The 20,578-nt window shown below is 38.9% G+C and overlaps 1 protein-coding gene across 3 annotated transcripts in view; it reads left to right on the forward strand.

The window, feature by feature from the left end:
* Positions 1-401: 401 nt before the first annotated feature.
* ASXL2 (ASXL transcriptional regulator 2) overlaps positions 402-20,578 on the forward strand; it is an 80,055-nt gene continuing 59,878 nt past the window's right edge. The window contains exons 1-3 of one of the 3 annotated variants that reach the window (XM_084901408.1): positions 640-753; positions 1,403-1,508; positions 19,491-19,573. In XM_084901408.1, the coding sequence (XP_084757534.1) occupies positions 19,518-19,573 (56 nt within the window). In that variant the 5' untranslated portion in view covers positions 640-753; positions 1,403-1,508; positions 19,491-19,517. Of the gene's footprint in view, positions 754-1,402; positions 1,509-19,490; positions 19,574-20,578 lie in introns of all 3 variants that reach the window. The other 2 variants (XM_084901406.1, XM_084901407.1) reach the window with 2 other exon arrangements.

Below are 20,578 nucleotides of genomic sequence, written 5' to 3' on the forward strand. Positions count from 1 at the left end.
TAAGGATAAAACACGGACACATGAAAAAAAAAAACAACCCAAAAAACCAAAACGCAACTACGAGGCTTCCTGAAGGTGATGCTTGGGAGGCTCGCCCCTGGAGGGGAGAGGCTGTCTATTCCAAGTCTCTACAGCCAAGGCGGCGCCTAGCACGGGGCGCCCTTCCCTTTCAATGAGCCTTCCGGGACGGATCAAGTTCCGCTTCCGCAGGGAGGGGCGGGCGGGCGTGAGAGCCTGACGCCACGCGCAGGCTGGCGCCGGCCTGTCCTCACGCGCATGCGCCGGAGGAGGGCCGCCGCCGGCTCGCCCTCCCAGCTGCCGCGCGCGCGTTGGGTGGAGGCGCGCGTGCGCGTGCGCTTGTCCGCGCTGCCGGCTGCGTACAGTAGTGACGGGCCGCGCGGGAGCGGTCACATGACCGTAGCGGCTGCCTGTACAGTAAGGACCCAATATGGCAGCGGCGGTAGCAGTGGCAACGGCAGCAAGACCGGCCGCCCCTTAGACCCCCCCCCCCGCCCCCCTCCGCGGCACACCACCCCCTTCCGCCGCTTCCTCTGCTTGGGTGCTCCTCCGGCCCGACTTCCCCTTCCTCCCACCTTTCCCGGCTCCGCGGGAACAGCCGCGCAGAGCAGAGAGCAGGCAGGGAGAGGGCGGCCGGAGCCCGGACACGGGAGCCTCCCAGTCAGTTCAAGACCCGACATGAGGGAAAAGGGCCGTAGGAAGAAGGGCAGGACCTGGGCGGAGGCCGCCAAGACGGTAAGGGGGAGGAAGCGGAGGGGGAGGCCGGGAGGGTTTGTTTCCCTCGCCGACCTCCGGAGGCAGGAGGAAGGGAGGTCATTGGCCCGGCGACCCGGCGGAGGGGGGGCCACGAAGCCGCGCCGGGAGGGCGGCGGTTAGGGTCGGGGTGCGATCCGTGTGGGAATGGAGGCGCCCGGCGGGAAGAGGGTCGTCGCGGCGTTTGTGCTTCTCCCCGCGGTTCGACGAGTCCTCTTAAACGTGTTTGGAAGCTTGCCTCTCGGGGTCACGTCGCTCTCAGCCCCCCCGTCTGGGTGGGTCGCCCCCGCTCCGGCATGGGGGAAGTCTGCGGTGCTTGCACGGTACCCGGTTCTCCTCCCTCGTGCGGCTGAGGATCCCCCATTGGAGGGAGACCGGAGGCGGCTTGTGCGTGCACCCAGCCCCGGAGCCAAGCGGGGAGCCCCGGCGCTTGGCAGAATTGACCCGGGCGAGCAGACAAGGCGCCTGACCTCGGGCTCCCTGCTCCTCTGGGCTCCCCGGTCCCACGCGAGGTCACGAGGCTCCTGTTTTGTTTGTTTGCTGTTGGAGCTGAAAAGTGCAGGAGGTGTTTAGAAACCAAGTAACAGGTGGGACTTGTAGAATTTTTTTTTTTTTTTTTCTGTTTCCGTAGAGACCTACTCTGAACAAGGCAGCAATGCATGGCGGGACGTGTAGTTTACCCGGCCTTGACTTTTCCGTAATTAAAGTGATGGTGTGGCTTCGCGAAGTTGTACTTAGTGGGTAAAACCATCTTTTTTTTTTTTTTTTTTTTTTTTTTTTAAATAGGACTTTGTAGGATTAGGAAGAACTGTGATGAAAAAAATTTAAGAGTGTGTGTATATACGTGTGGAAGCGAGGAGGCAGCAGAAAAGTAACAGGAACATCACCCAGCCTTTGAGCGTTGGGAAGCGAGAAGGGGTGGAGGCATGATCTTTAATGGTGAATCATGTCAGTAATATTTGCACAACATGGAGAGCCCTGAATGAACCTTTTATTATATGATTGGTTTCTCTTTTTGAATGAGATGTTTCTGAATACAGTGTAAAAGTAATAAATGTTCACTCTGGGAAGTTTGTGAAGATTATGGGAACCTATAAAGAAGAACATTTTTTAAAAAATCACATAGTTCACTCCTCAGCTGTATTTGTTAACATTTTGGTAAATGTGAGGGGGTTGATGAGCCTTAAACTGTTTCAGCTGGAAATGTGAAAAAGTAAATAAAAGCACATTTTATTTATGGAGTGTTTGTACATACAGTTTGTCTTAATAATTGTGACTGCTGGTAGTTACCCTCTAAAAGATTTTAAAAATTCTATAGAAATAATTCCCTTGGTGGTCCAGAAATTGCTCCTTCACTGAAGACTGTTCTACTTTTTTTCTAAACTTGGTGAATACCCCAAGACCTCTTTCCTTTTATTAAAAGGAGGATGGTAAATTTTAGTTGTAGACTTGAACTGTTAGGTAGGCAGACCCTAACCCTAATTAATTTTATTATGTTAATATATTTTGTCAATTAATTTTGTTAATTTTGTCTTTAGAATCTTAGTATTTTTTTTAAGTATTATCTCTTAGGATGAAATAGTCTAATCATTGGGAGATTGTGACAAATAGGAAAAATTTTTTTGCATCTGTTTTTTTTTAAAAAAATATATTTTATTGATTTTTTACAGAGAGAAAGGGAGAGAGAGAGAGAGAGAGAGCTAGAAACGTCATGAGAGAGAAACATCCTACCGGGGATGTGCCTGCAACCAACGTACATGCCCATGACCGGAATCGAACCTTGGACCTTTCAGTCTGCAAACCGACGCTCTACCACTGAGCCAAACTGGTTTTGGCTGCATCTGTTTATATTTACCTATAATGAACTAATATGATTATTTGTAATCAACATTTCATGCTCTAGTCAGCTGTGTGAAAAATAGTATTTTAAAGATGGAAAGACTAGTTTTTGTTTCTTAAAATGTTTTTATTGATTTTTGAGAGGGAGAGAGAGAGAGAAACATCAATGAGAGATCATCTGCTTCCTGTACACCCCCCACTGGGGATCCAGCCCACAACCTGATCATGTGTTCTGACCAGAAATCGAACCACAGGACAACTCCCAATCCACAAGGACTAGGCAAGACTAGTTTAATTAATCGAGTTCTAAGTGAGTTCCTGAAGGGATCAGTGTATTAGTGGTTTGGTGTCTTTATTTTATTCTGGTAAATGTATAAGGCTTCAGTCTAAGTAAAAGTGAACTTGAGAAAGAGAATAGTGACACTAAGACTTTTTTTCTAGTAGTCAAAATCTAGAAAAATACCATACCCTTTTTGGTTTGTTTTATCATCTATTAAAGTAAACCTTAGTGCTCAAAATATTTCTGCTTGTAGGAAGTTTAGAAGAAAATATAAGAGGAATTAACAAAAGTAGTTCTTTAATATTTTAGACTTTAGAATCAGATCAGAGAATTGGTGATTTGACAAATGGAAGTAACTTTGACCCAAATTAAGAAATAGTGCCCTGGCAGAGTAGCTCAATTGGTTAGAGTTGAGGTCGGCAAACTGTGGCTCTCGAACCACATGTGGCTCTTTGGCCTCTTGAGTGTGGCTCTTCCACAAAATACCACAGCCTGGGCGAGTCTATTTTGAAGAAATAGCATTAGAAGAAGTTTAAGTTTAAAAACTTTGGCTCTCAAAAGAAATTTCAATCGTTGTACTATTGATAGGGCTCTGTTGAGTAATGAGTTTGCCGACCACTGGATTAGAGCATCCTCCTGATATTCCAAGGTTTTGGGTTCATTCCTGGTTAGGGCATATACAAGAAGCAACCAATGAATGGATAAATAAGTGGAACAAAAAATAGATGTTTCTCTCTCTCCATCTCTCTCTCTCTCTCTCTCTCAACCCTCCCTTCTTTTCTACCTAAGATCACTAAAAAAAAGGGGGGGGTTTGCATATATTTATAAGATCAAGAAAACTAGGAGAAGTAATTTTTTTTAAAAATCTCATCTGAGGCCGAAACCAGTTTGGCTCAGTGGATAGAGCGTTGGTCTGTGGACTGAAAGGTCCCAGGTTCGTTTCTGGTCAAGGGCATGTACCTTGGTTGCAGGCACATCCCCGGTAGAGGGTGTGCAGGAGGCAGCTGGTCGATGTTTCTCTCTCATCGACGTTTCTAGCTCTCTATCTCTCCCCCTACCTCTCTGTAAAAAAATCAATAAAATATATATATTTTTAAAAAAATAAATAAAGAAAGAAAAAAAATCTATGTACATTCAAAAGAATATTAACATGTAAGTGAAGTCTATATAAATGCCATCCAAAAAACAAACAAACCACTTTTTCTTCAGTCTACAAACCATGTACCTACAGACTTCTGTGCTCCTCAACTCTAATACCCAAACTTCACTTAATCATACGTGGGCTACTTTACTCCCAAAAGATACCCGAAGATATCTCTAGTGTACATGTCTGAGGTCTGTCTCTCTGTCCCTTCCACCTATAATCACAACAAATCTGTCCTCTTAGGTTGTTTTTCTCTTTTAATGCTTTCCTAGTTGTGGTAGACAAGAGAAAAGTAAAAAAATAAAATAAAATAAAACAGGACTAACAATATTATACTGTACTATTTTGAAAGCTCTGCTTTGCAAAAACAGCTAAATTCCTCATATCATCAAATATTTAGATGATACCATGTCTTTTTAAAAATAAGCATAAATGAACATTAGAGTCAAGTGTAATGCTTCTCAATATCTTTTACTATAAATGTTTCTATTTAAATTGCACCAAACACTATTCTACTAATCTCTCACCTGAATAATGCATTTTATAATAGTGTATTTTTTTAAGAGAAATATAAATAAGATCAGCAGGAAGACTCTAGTGCCCTTAGTTATTGGAACCTATCTATACATTTAATCAGCCTTTGGGCAAAATGGCATAATTTTACTATTATATAATAGTTATGAATCTTATTTTTTATTTTTTGTAATTTTTAAAAATTTAGTTCAGAGGAAAAGAGAGGGAGAGACAGACAGAGACATCAATGATGAGACAGATTGATGGATTGGCTGCCTCCTGCATGCCCCACACTGGGGATGGAGCCCACAACCCAGGCATGTGCCCTGACTGGAAGTCAAACCGTGACCTCCTGGTATGGTTCATAGGTCGGTGCTGAACCACCAGCCGGGCTATTTTCTTTAGATTGTTCATAGCAACTTTACATCAACCCATGTAGCTCTCATATACCCACATACAGACCCATATCATGTACGTATATAAATGATTGAATAATTTTATCTGTTGCTTCATTATTAGTCAGGAATACAACCCTATTTTAATAGTGCTGCCTAAAACAGGACAGTTCTACAAGAACTGTCAAGAACACAATAAAATAAGCAGATCCTGCCTGTATTCATAATTTATTATGTTTTTTTTGAAACTCTGTTCTTAGAATATTTATTTGACTGTAATGATATGAAATTAAAACTTAACTTCTCCTACCTGGCCAGAGTAGCTCAGTTGGTTAAGCACCGAAAGGTTGCCTGGTTTGATTCCTGGTCAGGGCACATACCAGGGGGTGTTCCATCCCCGGTCAGGGAATGTACAGAAGGCAATCAATTGATGTTTCTCTCTTACATGGATGTTTCTCTTTCTCTAAGCATGTCCTCAGATGAGGATTTAAATATATATATTTTATATATATAAAATATATATTTTATATATATATATTTACCGACACTCTACCACTGAGCCAGACCGGTTTCGGCTTTCTTTCTTTTTTTAATTGATTTCAGAGAGAAAGGGAGAGGGGGAGATAGAAACATCAATGATGAGAGAGGATCATTGGTCGACTGCTACTGGGGATCAAGCCCAAATCCTGAGAGCACGTGTTCTTTTTTTCTTTTTTTTTTTTTAAATAAGTTTTTATTGTTCATTTTATTACAAATGTTCCGCCTCCCCCCCCCCCCCACCATTGCTCTCCTCCACCAGGTTCCCACCCCACCCTCTGCCCTTTCCCCACTCCCCATTGTCCTCATCCATAGGGAGCACATGTTCTTGACCAGAATTGAACCTGGGACCCTTCGGTCCACAGGCCAACACTGTCCGCTGAGCCAAACCAGTTAGGGCCATAGATTTTTATTTTTGTCATTTATCTAAAATTATTTAATGTTGGGGATTAAGATGGAAGATAAAAAAATTTCTGTTGAAGGAGTAAGACTTTTATGTAGGAAATATAGAAAATGGAAAATAAAATTGATTTTAGAGAGAGGAAGGGAGAGAGAGAAACATCCATCTGTTACCTTCCACATGGGAATGAAATCCACAATCTGGATTTGAACCTAGGACCTTTCAGTCTGCAGGCTGACTATCCACTGAGTTAAACCAGCTAAGGCTAAAAAAAATATTTCTTAAAAAAATTGAGAAACTGCTCTTATCCATGATTTTTATTTTTTATTAAAAATATATAATTATTAATTTCAGAGAGGAAGAGAGAGGGAGAGAAAGATAGAAGCACAGATGAGAATCATTGATCTGCCTCCTGCACGCCCCCTACTGGGGATTGAGCCTGCAACCTGGGCATGTGCCTTAACCTGGGATAGAACTGGAACCTCCTGATTCCTAGGTTGATACTCAGCCACGAGCCACACTGGCCAGGCTGATCCATGATTTTTAAAACAATAATTATGTTTTATTGAGGTATAATTGACATAAAATTATATTTCAACATTTATGAAATTGCTATCTGCAAGTCTAACTACTAGATGATTTGATGTAACACTTTTTTGAGTGATCTTACATCTTGCCATAAAAATGAAGTAAAGTTTCCCTGCATTTTGCTTCTTAAGTTTTGTATTATCTTTTTTAGTCCTTCTGTCTTGTTTTTATGTCCCACAATGCTCCTAACTCATTGAAGAAAAAAATCAAAATCTAATTTTGATCACAAGTTAAACCTCTCTGTGAAAGGTTCTGCTGCTGCATCTCCTAGAATTCTGACAGAAGCTGAGAAAATAAGGTCAGATTTGCAGAAGTCCTTGCTGTTTCATCATCCACAGAATCTATCCACCCTTAAAAGGCTGTGCAGTTTTGCTGTCGGTGAAAGGGCATTATGTTTTCATTACAGAAACTGTCTGGAAAGAGGCCAGTGTGTGGAATATACAATTATAGGGAACTGACCAGTGGTTTTTTCTAAAACCTGCTATTTGTGTCTTTTTTACAGAATAAACTCTGAAACCCCTTTGGTTCTGTATTTTTTTCTTTCCATGTCTCATAGAGGCTATCATAGTTTTTAGTATTATGAAATTTGGTATTTTTACTGCAGTTTGATTTACCATGTTTTTAGTGTGTGTGCTTTTAATCCTCACCTGAGGATATAGGATGATTTTTATTGATTTGGAGAGAGAAGGAGAGAGAGAAATATCAATCTATTTACCACGAGTAACTTTTTCAAAACTGAAAACCCAGGTATGTGCTCTAACCAAGGATCTAACCTGCAACCTTTTGGTGTATGGAACGATGCTCCAACCAACTGAGCCACTTGGCCAGTGCTGTTTTTAGTGTTTTAATTTTTTTCTTTTACATTATTATTATTTTGTTAATCTTTACCTAAGCATATTTTCCCATTGATATTTAGGGAGAGTGGAAGAGAGAGAGAAACATCGATGTGAGAGAAACATCGATGTGAGAGAAACACATTGATTTACTTGTCTCCTGCACGAGCCTGAACTAAGGCTTGGGCCAGGGAGGAACATGGAACCAAGGTATGTGCCCTTGACTGGAATAGAACCTGGGACCCTTTGGTCTGCAGGCCAGTGCTCCTGAGTCAAACTGGTTAGGGAATTTTTTAGTGTTTTAAAAGGTACAAAGATTAATATAGGTGCAGGTTTTGAACTCTTTAAATATGACTTAAATACAATAGTATTACTTGCTTTAGACTTTGAGTTTCTACAGTATTAGAGTTATATAAACATTATTTAAAAAATATTTTTATTAATTTCAGAAAGGCAGGAGAAAGATAGGAACATCAATGACAAGAATCATTGTTGGCTGCTTCCTGCACACCCCATACTGGGGATTGCGCCTGCAACCTGGGTATGTGCCCTGACTAGGAATTGAACTGGTGACCTTTCAGAGCAGAGGGCACACTCAACCAATGTAGTCATACTGGCCAGGGCTTAATCTTTTTTAATTGGAGGTAAGGAAGACATTGTTCTCCCTTTCGAGAGAATACAATTTGAGTAAAGTTCGTCAACTATATTAAGTGCTGTTTGCCAGGAAAACAGGTGGAGTAGTTCTGTCTTGTTTGTGAAAGAAAACTATTTCAAGTCCCACCTGGGTATTTGCCTCCAAAGACCCTTTTGTGTTATTCTGTGATAATTTTTACTTTTGATCTTCCTTGACAAAACTAAAACTGGTTAAATGGTGAATACATATGTATTCAGTCCTGGGCCTCAGAGGACACTGTAAACCTTATTATAGTGTCTCCTGAGTAATTTGATCCATCTTTTAGTAAAAATTTTGTTATAAAAGACTTTTCATTGGAAGAGTCTTTGGTTTACTGGCATTTAGCAGTTGATACTACATTTAGAATGGACTTTCATTGGAGTTCACAGCTTGGGATGGCCTAAATCATTCTGAATCTTTAACTCACTTATATCTGAATTATTTAATAGCTGGTTTAGCCATATTCAGTTTCAAAGTGCTTAATGTTAGTGACTTATTTCTAAATAGTAATGTAAAATTTAAATATATTGCTATTGATTTATAGTGGTTAGTTTTTATATGATTTGAGTGGTTCTGACAAATTTTGTAAGTTTATGCAGATGGTACCATGAAACATATATGAAGAAATATTTTCTTTATTTAGTGTGGTGTGTGTGTGTGTGTGTGTGTGTGTACATGCATACATATGTAAAATAAATGGATTACAAGAAAAAAATATAATGGGAAGAAGTTTTATAAATATTAAGTACCCATGAAAGACATAATGGGGAATAAAAACTTTTTCATAGCAATTTAGGATTAACCTTAACAATCTGGATTTGATGTTGGTTCTAACATTATGTCAGCTTGGAAGATTCTTTGAACAAGTACACAAACATTAATGTGTATAAGAATCATCTGGAGAGCTTGCTCTAATGTAGATTTTTATTCAGTAGTTCTGCAGTGTAGCCAGAAAGTCTATATTTTTCTTTTTTTTTAAATAAAATATATTTTTTTAATTGAGTTTTAGAGAAGAAAGGAGAGGGATAGAGAGATAGAAACATTGATGACAGAGAAACATTAATCAGCTACCTTTAGCACATCCCCTACTGGGGATCCAGCCTGCAACTCTGGCATGTACCCTGCCTGATAGGGAATTGAATCAGTGACCTCTTGGTTCATAGGTTGAACCACTGAGCCAACAGCCGGGCCAGAAATTCTGCATTTCTAACAAGTTCCCAATGACTTTTGCAGTTATAGAGATTTATACTAAGTTTTCTGTTTCCTCAACTTTAAAATAGAGATAATAGTAGAACTTATATTTGGGATATTAAATGAGAATGTATGAAAAATTCTTTTTATAATGGCTAGTATGTTGTGAATATGGTTAATATTGTTGAAAAATTAGTAAATATGGATTATTTTATATTTCCTAATAAGAAAACTATTATACTGTAAAGATGTTATTAGCAAAGATTCACAGAGGTTTGAGATTATTACTGAAAAGCCTTTTAACCTCAGGGATACCATTTGCCACTTGTTTCTGAAGGTCAGTGTGTAACCACACAGGGACTTAAACTAGCTGTAAACAAGTTTGGGAATCCTGCTATAGGAGATTCTGTACCAAATCTCACTCTCTTGTCTTATACTTTGGAAACTGCCTCTGAGAACACCATGTAGCAAGGAATGGCAGGCAGCCTCTAAGAGCTGAGTGACTGCTGGCCAAACAGAAAGGAACTGAAACCTGCCAACAGATAAGCTTGGTAGTAAACTCCAGACCTCAGATGATTTCACAGTCTGAGCTGACAGTTTAATTTCAGTCTAGTGAGACCCTAAACAGAAAACCCAGTTAACCTATGTCCAGAATCCTTCCACACAGAAACTGAGATGAATTTGTGTTGTTTTCACCAAAGTTTTGTAATAAAACATAATTATAAAGTAGATTTGTGTTGGGACTGTATAATAGCAAAATAGTAATAATACTGAAATTTGGTGGAGTGGGACTTGGTGAGGGTTGGTCTTAGAGGTTTGACCTGGGTAATCTGGGATGATGGATAAAACATTTAGAGGTGAGTATGGGTATAGGCATTCTAGGCGGAGGGAAGACTGAAAAATGCAAGGTATGTTTGATGCATAGCTAATTTACCTTGGAGTATTGTGAAGTGTAGTGAAAAATAAGACCACAAAAGGTAGGTTTGGGCCAAAATGTGGAGAGTCATAGAAGCAGGCTGACAAGTATTTTTATCCTAAGAGTCTTAGGGAGTTTTTATGTAGGTGATAATATCTATGTTTCAATCTAATTGGGCCATTTGTGGGATTTATTAGTTGTAGACAGGTTTTGATTGTTAGAGCAGGACTCTGAATTGAAAGGATGGGCCCTGGTTGGTTCTAGGTTAGAATTGGTGTGCTAATTTTTGCTCTACTGATGTTGAATTTAAAATAAATTTAGTTATAATAATATGTAATATAGGTTTCCTATTTCACAAAAATTTCATGAATTATTTAAATTATAGAAATGAAATTAATTTGGAAAAGTAGAGAAAAAAAATCACCATCATCTGACACAGTATAGCTTAGCATTTTGGGACTTCTAGTCTTTGATACAGTTTTCTTTTCTAGGTAGTTGTAATCAATTTCTTTCTGTTTCTAATCTTTTTTATGTATTAAGAACTATTTTATATGTCATTCTCTGAATCATTGATTAAATCATTTGCTTTTAATTTTTAGACTACTAATATGGTAGATGACGTTAGTTTCCAAATTTTGAATTGGCCTTGTGTTCCTGGGGAGAGGGGAATGAAATCTTACTTAGTTGTGGTATAATATACTTTTTATATATTGTGCTGTATTTGCTAATATTTTGTTGAGAACATTCACAGTTATGTTCATGAGGGATATTAATCTGTAGTTTTCTTGTGCTATGTCTGGGTTTTGGTATCAGAATAATACTGCCTCATAAAAAAAGCTGGGAATTCTTCCTCTCAATTTTATTTCCTGAAAGAGATTATAGTTGATACAAATACTTGTGAATTCACTTACTTGCTAAAATTGACTCTTAACCCCAAATCAATGTGCATGACACTTTTTGTGGTCATTCATGAACATGTGGGGAGTGGCAAAAAATTTGAGTCACCTGATGCCAACATTTCCAGCTGAGGTCCTTGCTAAGGTCGAACAAGGTGATGCTCTGCCTTCTAGTTTCAGTTCTCATAGTGAAAACATGGTGTCTGTGTGTGTGTGTGTGTGTGTGTGTGCGCGCGCGCGCTTTAAATGTTTTTGTTGATTTTTTAGAGAAAGAAAGGAAAGGAGAGAAATACCCTATCTATTATGTTAGTGGCAAGTGCTATGGGGAAAAATAAAGCAGGATAGCTAGGAAATACTGGGCTGGGTGTTTGCAATTAAAAAATAATTTTTTTTCCAAATTGACTTCAGAGAGGAAGGAAGAGGGAGAAAGAGAGATAGAAACATCAATGATGAGAGAGAATCATCGATTGGCTGCCCCACACTGGGGATGGAGCTCAAAACTGGCCCGGAATTGAACCATGACCTCCTGGTTCATAGGTCAACGCTCAATCACTAAGCCACTCCGGCTGGGCTATCATCTTAATCATTTTATTATACTTAATACTACTGAACTGTACACTAAATCTCTAGAACTTCTTCCATCTTATAGAACTGAAATACTGTAGACGTTAACTTTTCATTTCTCATCTCCCCTCATAGTCCCAGGCAACCACCATTCCTACTTTCCATTTCTATGAGTTTGGACTACTCTAAATATCTCATGTAAGTGAAATCATATAATGTGTGTCATTTCATGATTCATCTATTTTACTTAGCATAATGTCATCAGGGTTCCACCATGTCATAGCATGTGTCAGAATTTCCTTTTTTTTATTTTGTTAATCCTCACCTGAGTATATTTTCCTTTGATTTCTTTTAGAGAGAGTGGAAGGGAGCGGGAGAGACAAAGAGAGAGAAACATCGATGTGAGAGAGACACTTTATTGGTTGCCTCTCACATGTACCTCAGTATCATCCGGAGATTGAACCTGTAACCCAGTTTATGTGCCCTTGACTGAAATCAAACCTGGGACCCTTCAGTTCTTGGGCCGTTACTCCAACCACTGAGCAAAACTGGCCAGGGCAGAATTTCCTTTTTAAGTGTATGTATGTTGTGTGTGTGTATGTATACCACATTTTGTTTAATCATTGGTCAGTGGACACTTAGTTGGAATTCAGGCCATTTTCAGTTACAAACATGGCTTCAGTAAATATTGTTGTACATATATATTTGTGTCCTTGTGAGAATATCCTATACTAGAGGCCCGCCCAGTGCACAAAATTTGTGCACTGGTAGGGTCCCTAGCGGCTGCCGGCCGGGTACTCCCCATTCTCCAGATGCCTGCTCCCTTTCTCTGGCTGGCCCTGCCCCCTGGTCAAATTCCCAGTCAAGGGGACAATTTGCATATTACGTTTTTATTATATAGGATAATAAAAGGCTAATATGAAAATCAACCAAATGGCCAAATGACCAATTGCTATATAATACACACTGACCACTGGGGCCAGAAGCCCAATGCAGCCTCTCCTGCCTCTGTGGCAGCACTAAGGATGTCCAACAGATGGTTTAGGGGGAGCGGGCCTAAGCCATCAGTCAGACATCCCCCAAGGGCTCCTGGACTGTGAGAGGGCACAGGCTGGGCTGAGATTAACCCCCCTCCCCTCAGTGCACAAATTTTGTGCACTGGGCCTCTAGTAGTCATATAATTTTTATATTGGAACTAGAGGCTTGGTGTATGAAATTCATGCATGGGTCCCTAGGCCTGATCGGCGATCAGGGCCGATCTGTGGGGCAACTGGTGGGGCAATCAGGGAGGCCCCGCTGGCACCCACCTTGGCTGGCTTGGGGCCTGTGGGTTGGGGCAGCTCCTGCACTGAGCATCTGCCACCTGGTGGTCAGTGTGCATCATAGTGACCGGTTGTGCCGCTGGTCATTTTGCCGTTTGGTCTATTTGCATATTAGGCTCTTATTATATAGAATTGCTAAATCAAAGATATATCCATCTACGCCAAATTGTGCTTTAAAAAGGGTTGTATCATTTTACAGCTGTGAATAACAGTGTTTGCTTCCCACATCCTAGACTTTTAGTCATTTTCACCTTTGTCAATTCAGTGGGTGAAAAAAAAAAAGCTGGTTTGATTTTGATTCTATATTTGTGATTATATGACTGTGATTGAACATCTTTTTAGATGTTTACTGATGACTGTATTTGTTTCTCTTTATATCCTTTGTTCTTTATTTTGAATTGTTGGTGTTTTTCTCATTGATTTTTAACAACTTACTCTGTGTGATATGTTTTCCATTTTCCCCCTAATTTTCTTTAGATTTTGTTCATGGGCGTGCATGTGCATACATGTAGTACCAAGTTTTTCATTTAGAAAAATATTTTTTATTAATTTCAGAGATGAAGAGAGAGGGAGAAAGAGAGATAGAAACAATGAGAGAAAATTGTCGATCTGCTGCATCCTGCACACCCCACCCTGGGGATCCAGCCTACAGCCTGGGCATGTACCCTGACTGGGAACCATACTGTGACCCCCTGATTCATAGGTCGATGCTTAACCATTGAGCCATGCCAGGCAGGCTGATTAAAGATACCTTTAATGACAACATAATGTATCACTGTTTTCAATTTAGAAATAATTTATTGAGTTCCTCCTGTCTTTCAGGCAGTGTCTAATTGGATTACCATAAAGATAAAGAGGCCTGTGGTTTCTGCTTTGCTAATGAACTAGAGATCTCATTGGGAGGGGAGTTAAATTGATATATTATCTATCTATCTATCTATCTATATATATATATATATATATATGTATATATTTTATTGATTTTTCACAGAAAGGAAGAGAGGGATAGAGTTAGAAACATCAATGAGAGAGAATCATCGATCAGCTGCCTCTTGCACACCCCCTACTGGGGATGTGCCTGCAACCAAGGTATATGCCCTTTGACCGGAATCGAACCTGGGACCCTTCAGTCCGCAGGCTGACGCTCTATCCACTGAGCCAAACTGGTTTTGGCTGATATATTATCTTAATATTGGGAATTTTGATTGCTTATTTTTATAACTGTTACAAATAATAACTGCAGTGAACAACTTTGTGCCTAGATCGTGTATGCATTTCTGTTATTTTGCTTTTATAGATTGCTGGAAGAAAAGTTATTGGGTAAGAGGATGTCAATCTTTGAAAAGCTCTTAAAGTTACATGTTACCAAATTGTTTTCCGAAAGGTGTATCACCTTACTGTCCCAGCTGGGTAGTGTGTGTTGCCTGTCTTACTGAACCCTTGAGGGATTGACTATACTTTTGAAAACTTTTGCCATTTTATTAGGTGACAGATAGACTTTCAGGTATAGAAAGGAGTGGAGAAGTGAAGTCAGTTACAGAGAATGGCATGAGCAAAGGTAGGATGTTGGCAGTGTGTTACAGGATATTGACACACTCCCTTACAGTTTATTCCTTACACGGCTAGCGTTCCATATTAAGCCCACTCTTGTTACCATGCCTGGCTACGTGTCATACAGTTCTCAGCTTCAGTGTTGGTAGTCATTGAGGCCTGACTGCTCAGAATTATCTCTTTTCTCATTTACTATGAACCTTATCACCCTGATTTATTCTGTTTATTGCACTTAAACCAATATTTAAAAAATATATATTTTTTGCTTACATATTTATTGTCTGTTTCTACCATTAGAATTGCTAACTTATTATCTTTTCAGAAAGTTTTTCCATTTCCTTTGTGGATTTGACAAAGTTAGTTGGTACATAATATGTATTTTATTATTTTGTAATTTCTGTTATTTGAAATATTGCATAATTTTCATAGAAAGAATTAAAGGTTTTTTACCTTTGTTTCTGTAGTTTTCAATGTCTTTTTTAGTATTTCTTCTCATATTATAGTTGTCTATCTCTCCCCCATATTTTCTCCATCCTAGATAGGAACAACAGGACTTGTTTCTTTTTCATCTTTGTATCCCCAATTGTTGACACTGAAGGAGTATTTAGTAAATGTCCATTAAAATGAGAGTTAATTTTAGGGGAAGTGTGGATGTGTAACTGATGGAGAGGGAGTATATATAGCATAAGGATTATGAGCAAAGAATTTTGTTCTCCATCACGTATTAACTGATGTGATCGTGGTCAAGTGAATTATTTTCTGTGCCCTAGTTTTCGTATCTGAAAAAATGTCATAATAGTACCTACCTCATAGGTTTGTTGTAAAGATTAAATGAGCTAATATATGTAAAACACTTAGGATAGTATCTGACACTTAAATGCTAGAAAAACTAGGTGTTATTATTAATTCTTCAGAATTTTGAGAAAATTAGGTTTTGAGAACTTTTTTTGTTGCTTAAACTAGAGAGTGCACATAACATCTGGACTTCCTGGATAATCAGATAAAAACAATCTAAGCTAGGAATGAACTATTTCAGGATACTTGATCAGAATTGAGGTAAAACTACCCCTGAACTTAAGAAGTCAGCCTATGTAATCTCTGGTTATCCTAAGCTGCCTCTCGGTATAGATTTGTATTTAAATGTTTGCAGCCACTTCTTATATTCAAGTTTCTGCTCCTGAATCTGCAAACTTATTTGCAATTGCACTTACCTTTCATCTTTCTTGTTTAAAAATATATATAGAGAGAAGCATTTTTACTATTATTAAAGCCTGTGTTCCTAATTCCTCAGTCAACCATCACAGGTTTTAGTCCTCCCATAGATAGGCACGAGGGATACTAGAAGAACAAGACAAATGGTCCCAACCCTCCTGAGCTCATGTACCAGTGGGCAGGACAGATGATTTAAAATGCAACTATAATAAATACAGTGTGATAAGTACTACTGGAGGTGTATAGTGTGCTGCAGTAGGAGCATAAATGCTTTTGAAACCATGGGAGGATGAAATGCCCAAGGGCTGTAGAAATTAAGACAAGAGAATCCTGAGGAAAATTAACATTAAAAGATTGTGGAGAATGAAAAGTTGTTGGTGAAGAGGTAGAAGGGAAACAAGGAGAGTCTGGTGTCACAGAAGCTGAACAGAGAAGTGCATCTCAGGACAGAGGTAGTGATCAAGAGATACTGCTAAGCAGCCAGGTAAGGTCCTTTTCCTTCTTTCCTTTTCTAATATTTGGCTCTATAAATTATTTCTTCTAAATTCCATGTATTCCTTGTTATTATCTGTTCAGTTCCTGAACTCACACAATGAGTGTGTGTATAGTGAGTTTGGTAGGTGTGGGATACTGCATCCTCTGCATTAATTGTGTTTCTGAGTGTCAAATTAGCACAAGTTCGGATAATAAGGGATTTGTCTCATTTATGTCTGCATCTATTTGCGCCTCATGTTGGGATGGGGAAAGTTGGGGTAACTAAGGGTACTTTGGTCTCCTTTTATCTTTGTCCAGTGAAACTTGTTCAAATCCATTTAACAAAATTCCTTGAATTCAGATTTCCTTTACTTTTCTAGGAGTTGTTTTAACTCCCTGTTGCCAACTTTGGACTTCCCTTTCAGTGCTAAATCCCCTCAAATTTGATTTCTTCCCTTCTGATGAAATGTTATTTAAACTTGTAAAGCTACTGTAGTTATAAGGCTTCTTATTGCTAGTCCAGTGGATTTTGAAGTTGTTATCTCAACTTCTAGGCAGTTTTTGACATTGTTGACCCCTTCATCCTTCTTAGAATGTTTTGTCTTTTGTGAGGCACCATATTCTTTGGTTTTCTTCCAGTTTCTCTGGCCACTCCTTAGTTTATTTCCTAGTTTTCTTCTCTGACTTCTAAACATTGGTATGTTGGTTCTGTAGCATGGGCTCTAGTCAGTCATTCTGCGTATTTCATGGGTGACCTCATTCATTACAGTGGCATTGATTAACCTAATTAAAGGTTTTTGGACAGCAAGTAAGCCATAAAACACTGAAGTAAATCTATAAAGATTCATGTTTTTATCTGTACATTTTATTTTTCAATATATTTTTATTGATTTCAGAGAGGAAGAGAAGGAGAGAAACATCAATGATGATAGAGAATCACTGATTGGCTGACTCCTGCACAGCCCACATTGGGGGCTGAGCACGCAACCTGGGCATGTGCCCTGACCTGAATCGAACTGTGACCTCTTGGTTTATAGGTCCAGGCTCAATCACTGAGCCATGCCGGCTGGGCTGAGCAGTTATTCACATTATGAAAGTAGTTTCTAAAAATTGTGTTAATGTGGTTCCGTAAACAGATACCGTGGAATATTTTGTTTGATATACACTGCCCTCCTGTGGTTAAGTTAAGCTAAATGTTTTCATAAAACTACTAGTATTTTCATTTATATTAAACTTGTGATAAAAAAATAATATTGCAATGCACTGATAATATTGTAATAATAATGTAATAGAATACTATATTTTTGCTCAGAAATATATGTAGCCATGTTGTTTTTCTCTCTAGTTTTTCCTCTTTGGTTTCTCTATGTAGTGTATGTCTACATTTTTCTCATTCTATGTCTTTGCACATTTTCCTATTAAAAATAAGTAAATTAAAAGAATCAAATGAAAACATGAAAAATACTAAGCTATTGAAGGGGAGGAAGGTTCATTTAAATGTAGACATGTTAGAACAAAAAGAGCCCTCGCTGGTGTGGCTCAGATGGTTGGATGTTGTCCTGTGCACCAGGGGTTGCCTGTTTGATTCCTAGTCACGGGCACATGCCTGTGTTGCTGGTAGGGAGTATGCAGGATACAGCCACATGATGTTGTGCACATGATATCTCACGTTAGATATTTCTCTCTCTTTCTAAAAATCAATATATTATTTTTTAAATTAAGTAATATGTTTTTATTGATTTCATAGAAGAATGGAAAGTGAGAGTGAGATAGAAACATTAGTGATGAGAGAGAATCATTGATCAGCTGCCTCCTGCGTGCCCCACACTGGTGATTGAACCTGCAACCCAGGCAAGTGCTCTGACCAGGAATTGAACAGTGACCTCCTGGTTCATGCATCGATGCTTAACCACTGCGCCATGCCAGCTGGAAGATAAATTATTCTTTAAAGAAAAAAGACCCAATCAGTTATAATACATGAAATTAATAGAAATCTTGGTGGAAAAACAACAGAAATGAAAAGATGAAAAATAAACTGGAAAAATGTTTGCGGTAAATGTGATAGTATAAGTTTTGAGAAATTTAGTATGAAAATAGAACTATTGACAAAGGCAAAAGCATACAGTAGAGTAGAAATAGTCTCTTCAATAAATGGTGTTTGAAAACCTGGACAGGTACATACTGTTTGGGTCTATTCTGCATATGCGCCTCCTAGTGGCTATTTTGAGAACCAGGTAAGTACCATAATATGTTGAGGTAGTATGTTGAGGTTTGGAGTCACATAAGCATAGTTTGGGGTGACCTCAGGGGTTTTTATAGAACTTGATGGTATCTCTTTCTTGAGTCCCTTTTTCTTTCTTTTGCATTTTCTGACTTCTAGAGACCCTTCTCCCTTGTCCTGTCACTGGATAACTGGAGTTGTCATTCTTGTTTTGTTACACACTTCCACAATCACATCTGCCTTCTATGCCAATCAGCAAGATGGTAGAGAAGGAATATAAGCCATGAGGATTCTCTTCACACTCGTGGGACCTTTCTTAGAGATTTAGGTCCTTGTCTATCCATTGCTGCTGTCATCACTCCACAACTGCTGCCTTCAGATTGCCTGGAGTCAGGGGCCAAGAGAAAGGGAAAACAAAACAAAATCCCAGAGGGTCCTCCTTCGCTCTTCAGACCAAAAAGGAAAAGTCTTCTCTTGAAATCATTTCTGTCTGCACTTAGAGTGCAGTTTTGAGTTTGGACTGCCATTGAGTCCAGGCTAAGTAGTCCCAAGGTACTTCTAGTTGTTTCCTCCCTCAAGCCAACTGCTACCATTTTCAGAGTCCTCAGATAGCTGCTCCATGTATTCTGTTTAGGTTTCTAGTTGTATATATTCATTGGGAGAGATAGAATAAACTGGGCTTATTCTGTTTTCATTAGAATCAGAACACAGGTACCATTTTAATTTCATTATAACTGTATTAATTTGTTTTGGTTATGCATTTTTGAGAATCCATGCTGTATTAGGCTTTGGAATGTGAAGATGGAAAATCTTTAAGGTGCTTATAGTAGGTACACAGGTAGGCCTGTGATGTAGGGGTAGGGACAGAAAGTAAACATTTCATATTATGAATTAATAATTAACAATTGAGTTATTAATTATACCCCTTTTATCTATTTCTGCTTAGGTTTGACTTGTTTGTGACTAAAGGAGAGAAGATCCTATTTATATTTCATTAATATTCCATTTTTCTTATCTCAAAATAAAAGGGATGAAAAATCTCTGGATATGTATGTGCTGGATGAAATTAATACATAATTTTAATAAGAATAAGGAATATACTTAAATATATAATAAGAATAAGAACTTACAATAAGAATAATAATTTATTATTATATACTTGTTTCTCAGGTCTTAGAAAAATACCCCAATACACCCATGAGTCATAAAGAAATTCTTCAAGTTATCCAGAGAGAAGGACTAAAGGAAATCAGGTGAGTTATTTAAATATCATTAGTAACAATTATAGTCCATGATTAGAGTATTTTATAATATATAACAGTGTATTTCAATCCTGAAGATTATTTAGTGATAACTACATTGTTAATTTCTTATTTATTCAGTTGTCAGATCTTTGGTATTTTCAATTATTGCACAGTTATAAAGCCAAAAGTAAGTTTTAATAAATTCTTAGAAGGTAACTGTCTCTACACCCATGCACTTTAATTCTTATGCGGCCTAGAGCCATCTTCAAGCCTTCATCTATCAATTCAGGCTTTTGATTTAATAAGTTCAGTCATTAGCTTATAAAAAGTACTCTAGTGCAAGGAGAGTACTAGAGGTAGACAGTCTAGGAAGGAATAACTTTGGCTACAAAGCACACAATGAAATAGATAAATACAAGGAGTATATATTTCATATATTAGTCTTACTTTCAAATATAGCAGCCTGGGATAAATTAATACAGGATTGAAGGTAAACATATTTTAATTTATAAGAGCCTTATTATATTACAACTAGAGGCCTGGTGCACAAAATTTGTGCATGGGTGGAGTCCCTCTGCCTGGCTGGTGATTGGGGCCAATCAGGGCCAGTGACCAGGGAGGGGCCTTGTGAGGGTTCCAGGGCATGTCTGGCCCCATCTCGCCCTGTCCCGATTGGCCAGACCCCAACAGCAAGCTAACCTACTGGTTGGGAGCATCTGCCCTGGTGGTCAGTGCACGTCATAGTGACCAATTGGTCCACTGCATGTTAGACTTTTAGATATATAGATTTTTAACTCACAACGTGGAATTCTTGGTATGCACTTTTCCTCCAGCCCCTGGCCTTGGAGACATCATGTCCTTCCTAGGCTCTGCCCACCCTCTTCAGATGCCACACAAAATAAATTGCATCATGTGTGTGGAAACCCTTTGTAGGCTCCATGGGTGTGTCTTTACTTCGCTGCAGTTCCGATGACCCCAACATAAGGAGAGACACTCTCATTATCAGGTAACACC

The sequence above is a fragment of the Pipistrellus hanaki genome, assembly GCF_964339955.1.
Source record: "Pipistrellus hanaki genome assembly, chromosome: 12".
Taxonomy (NCBI): Eukaryota; Metazoa; Chordata; class Mammalia; order Chiroptera; family Vespertilionidae; genus Pipistrellus; species Pipistrellus hanaki.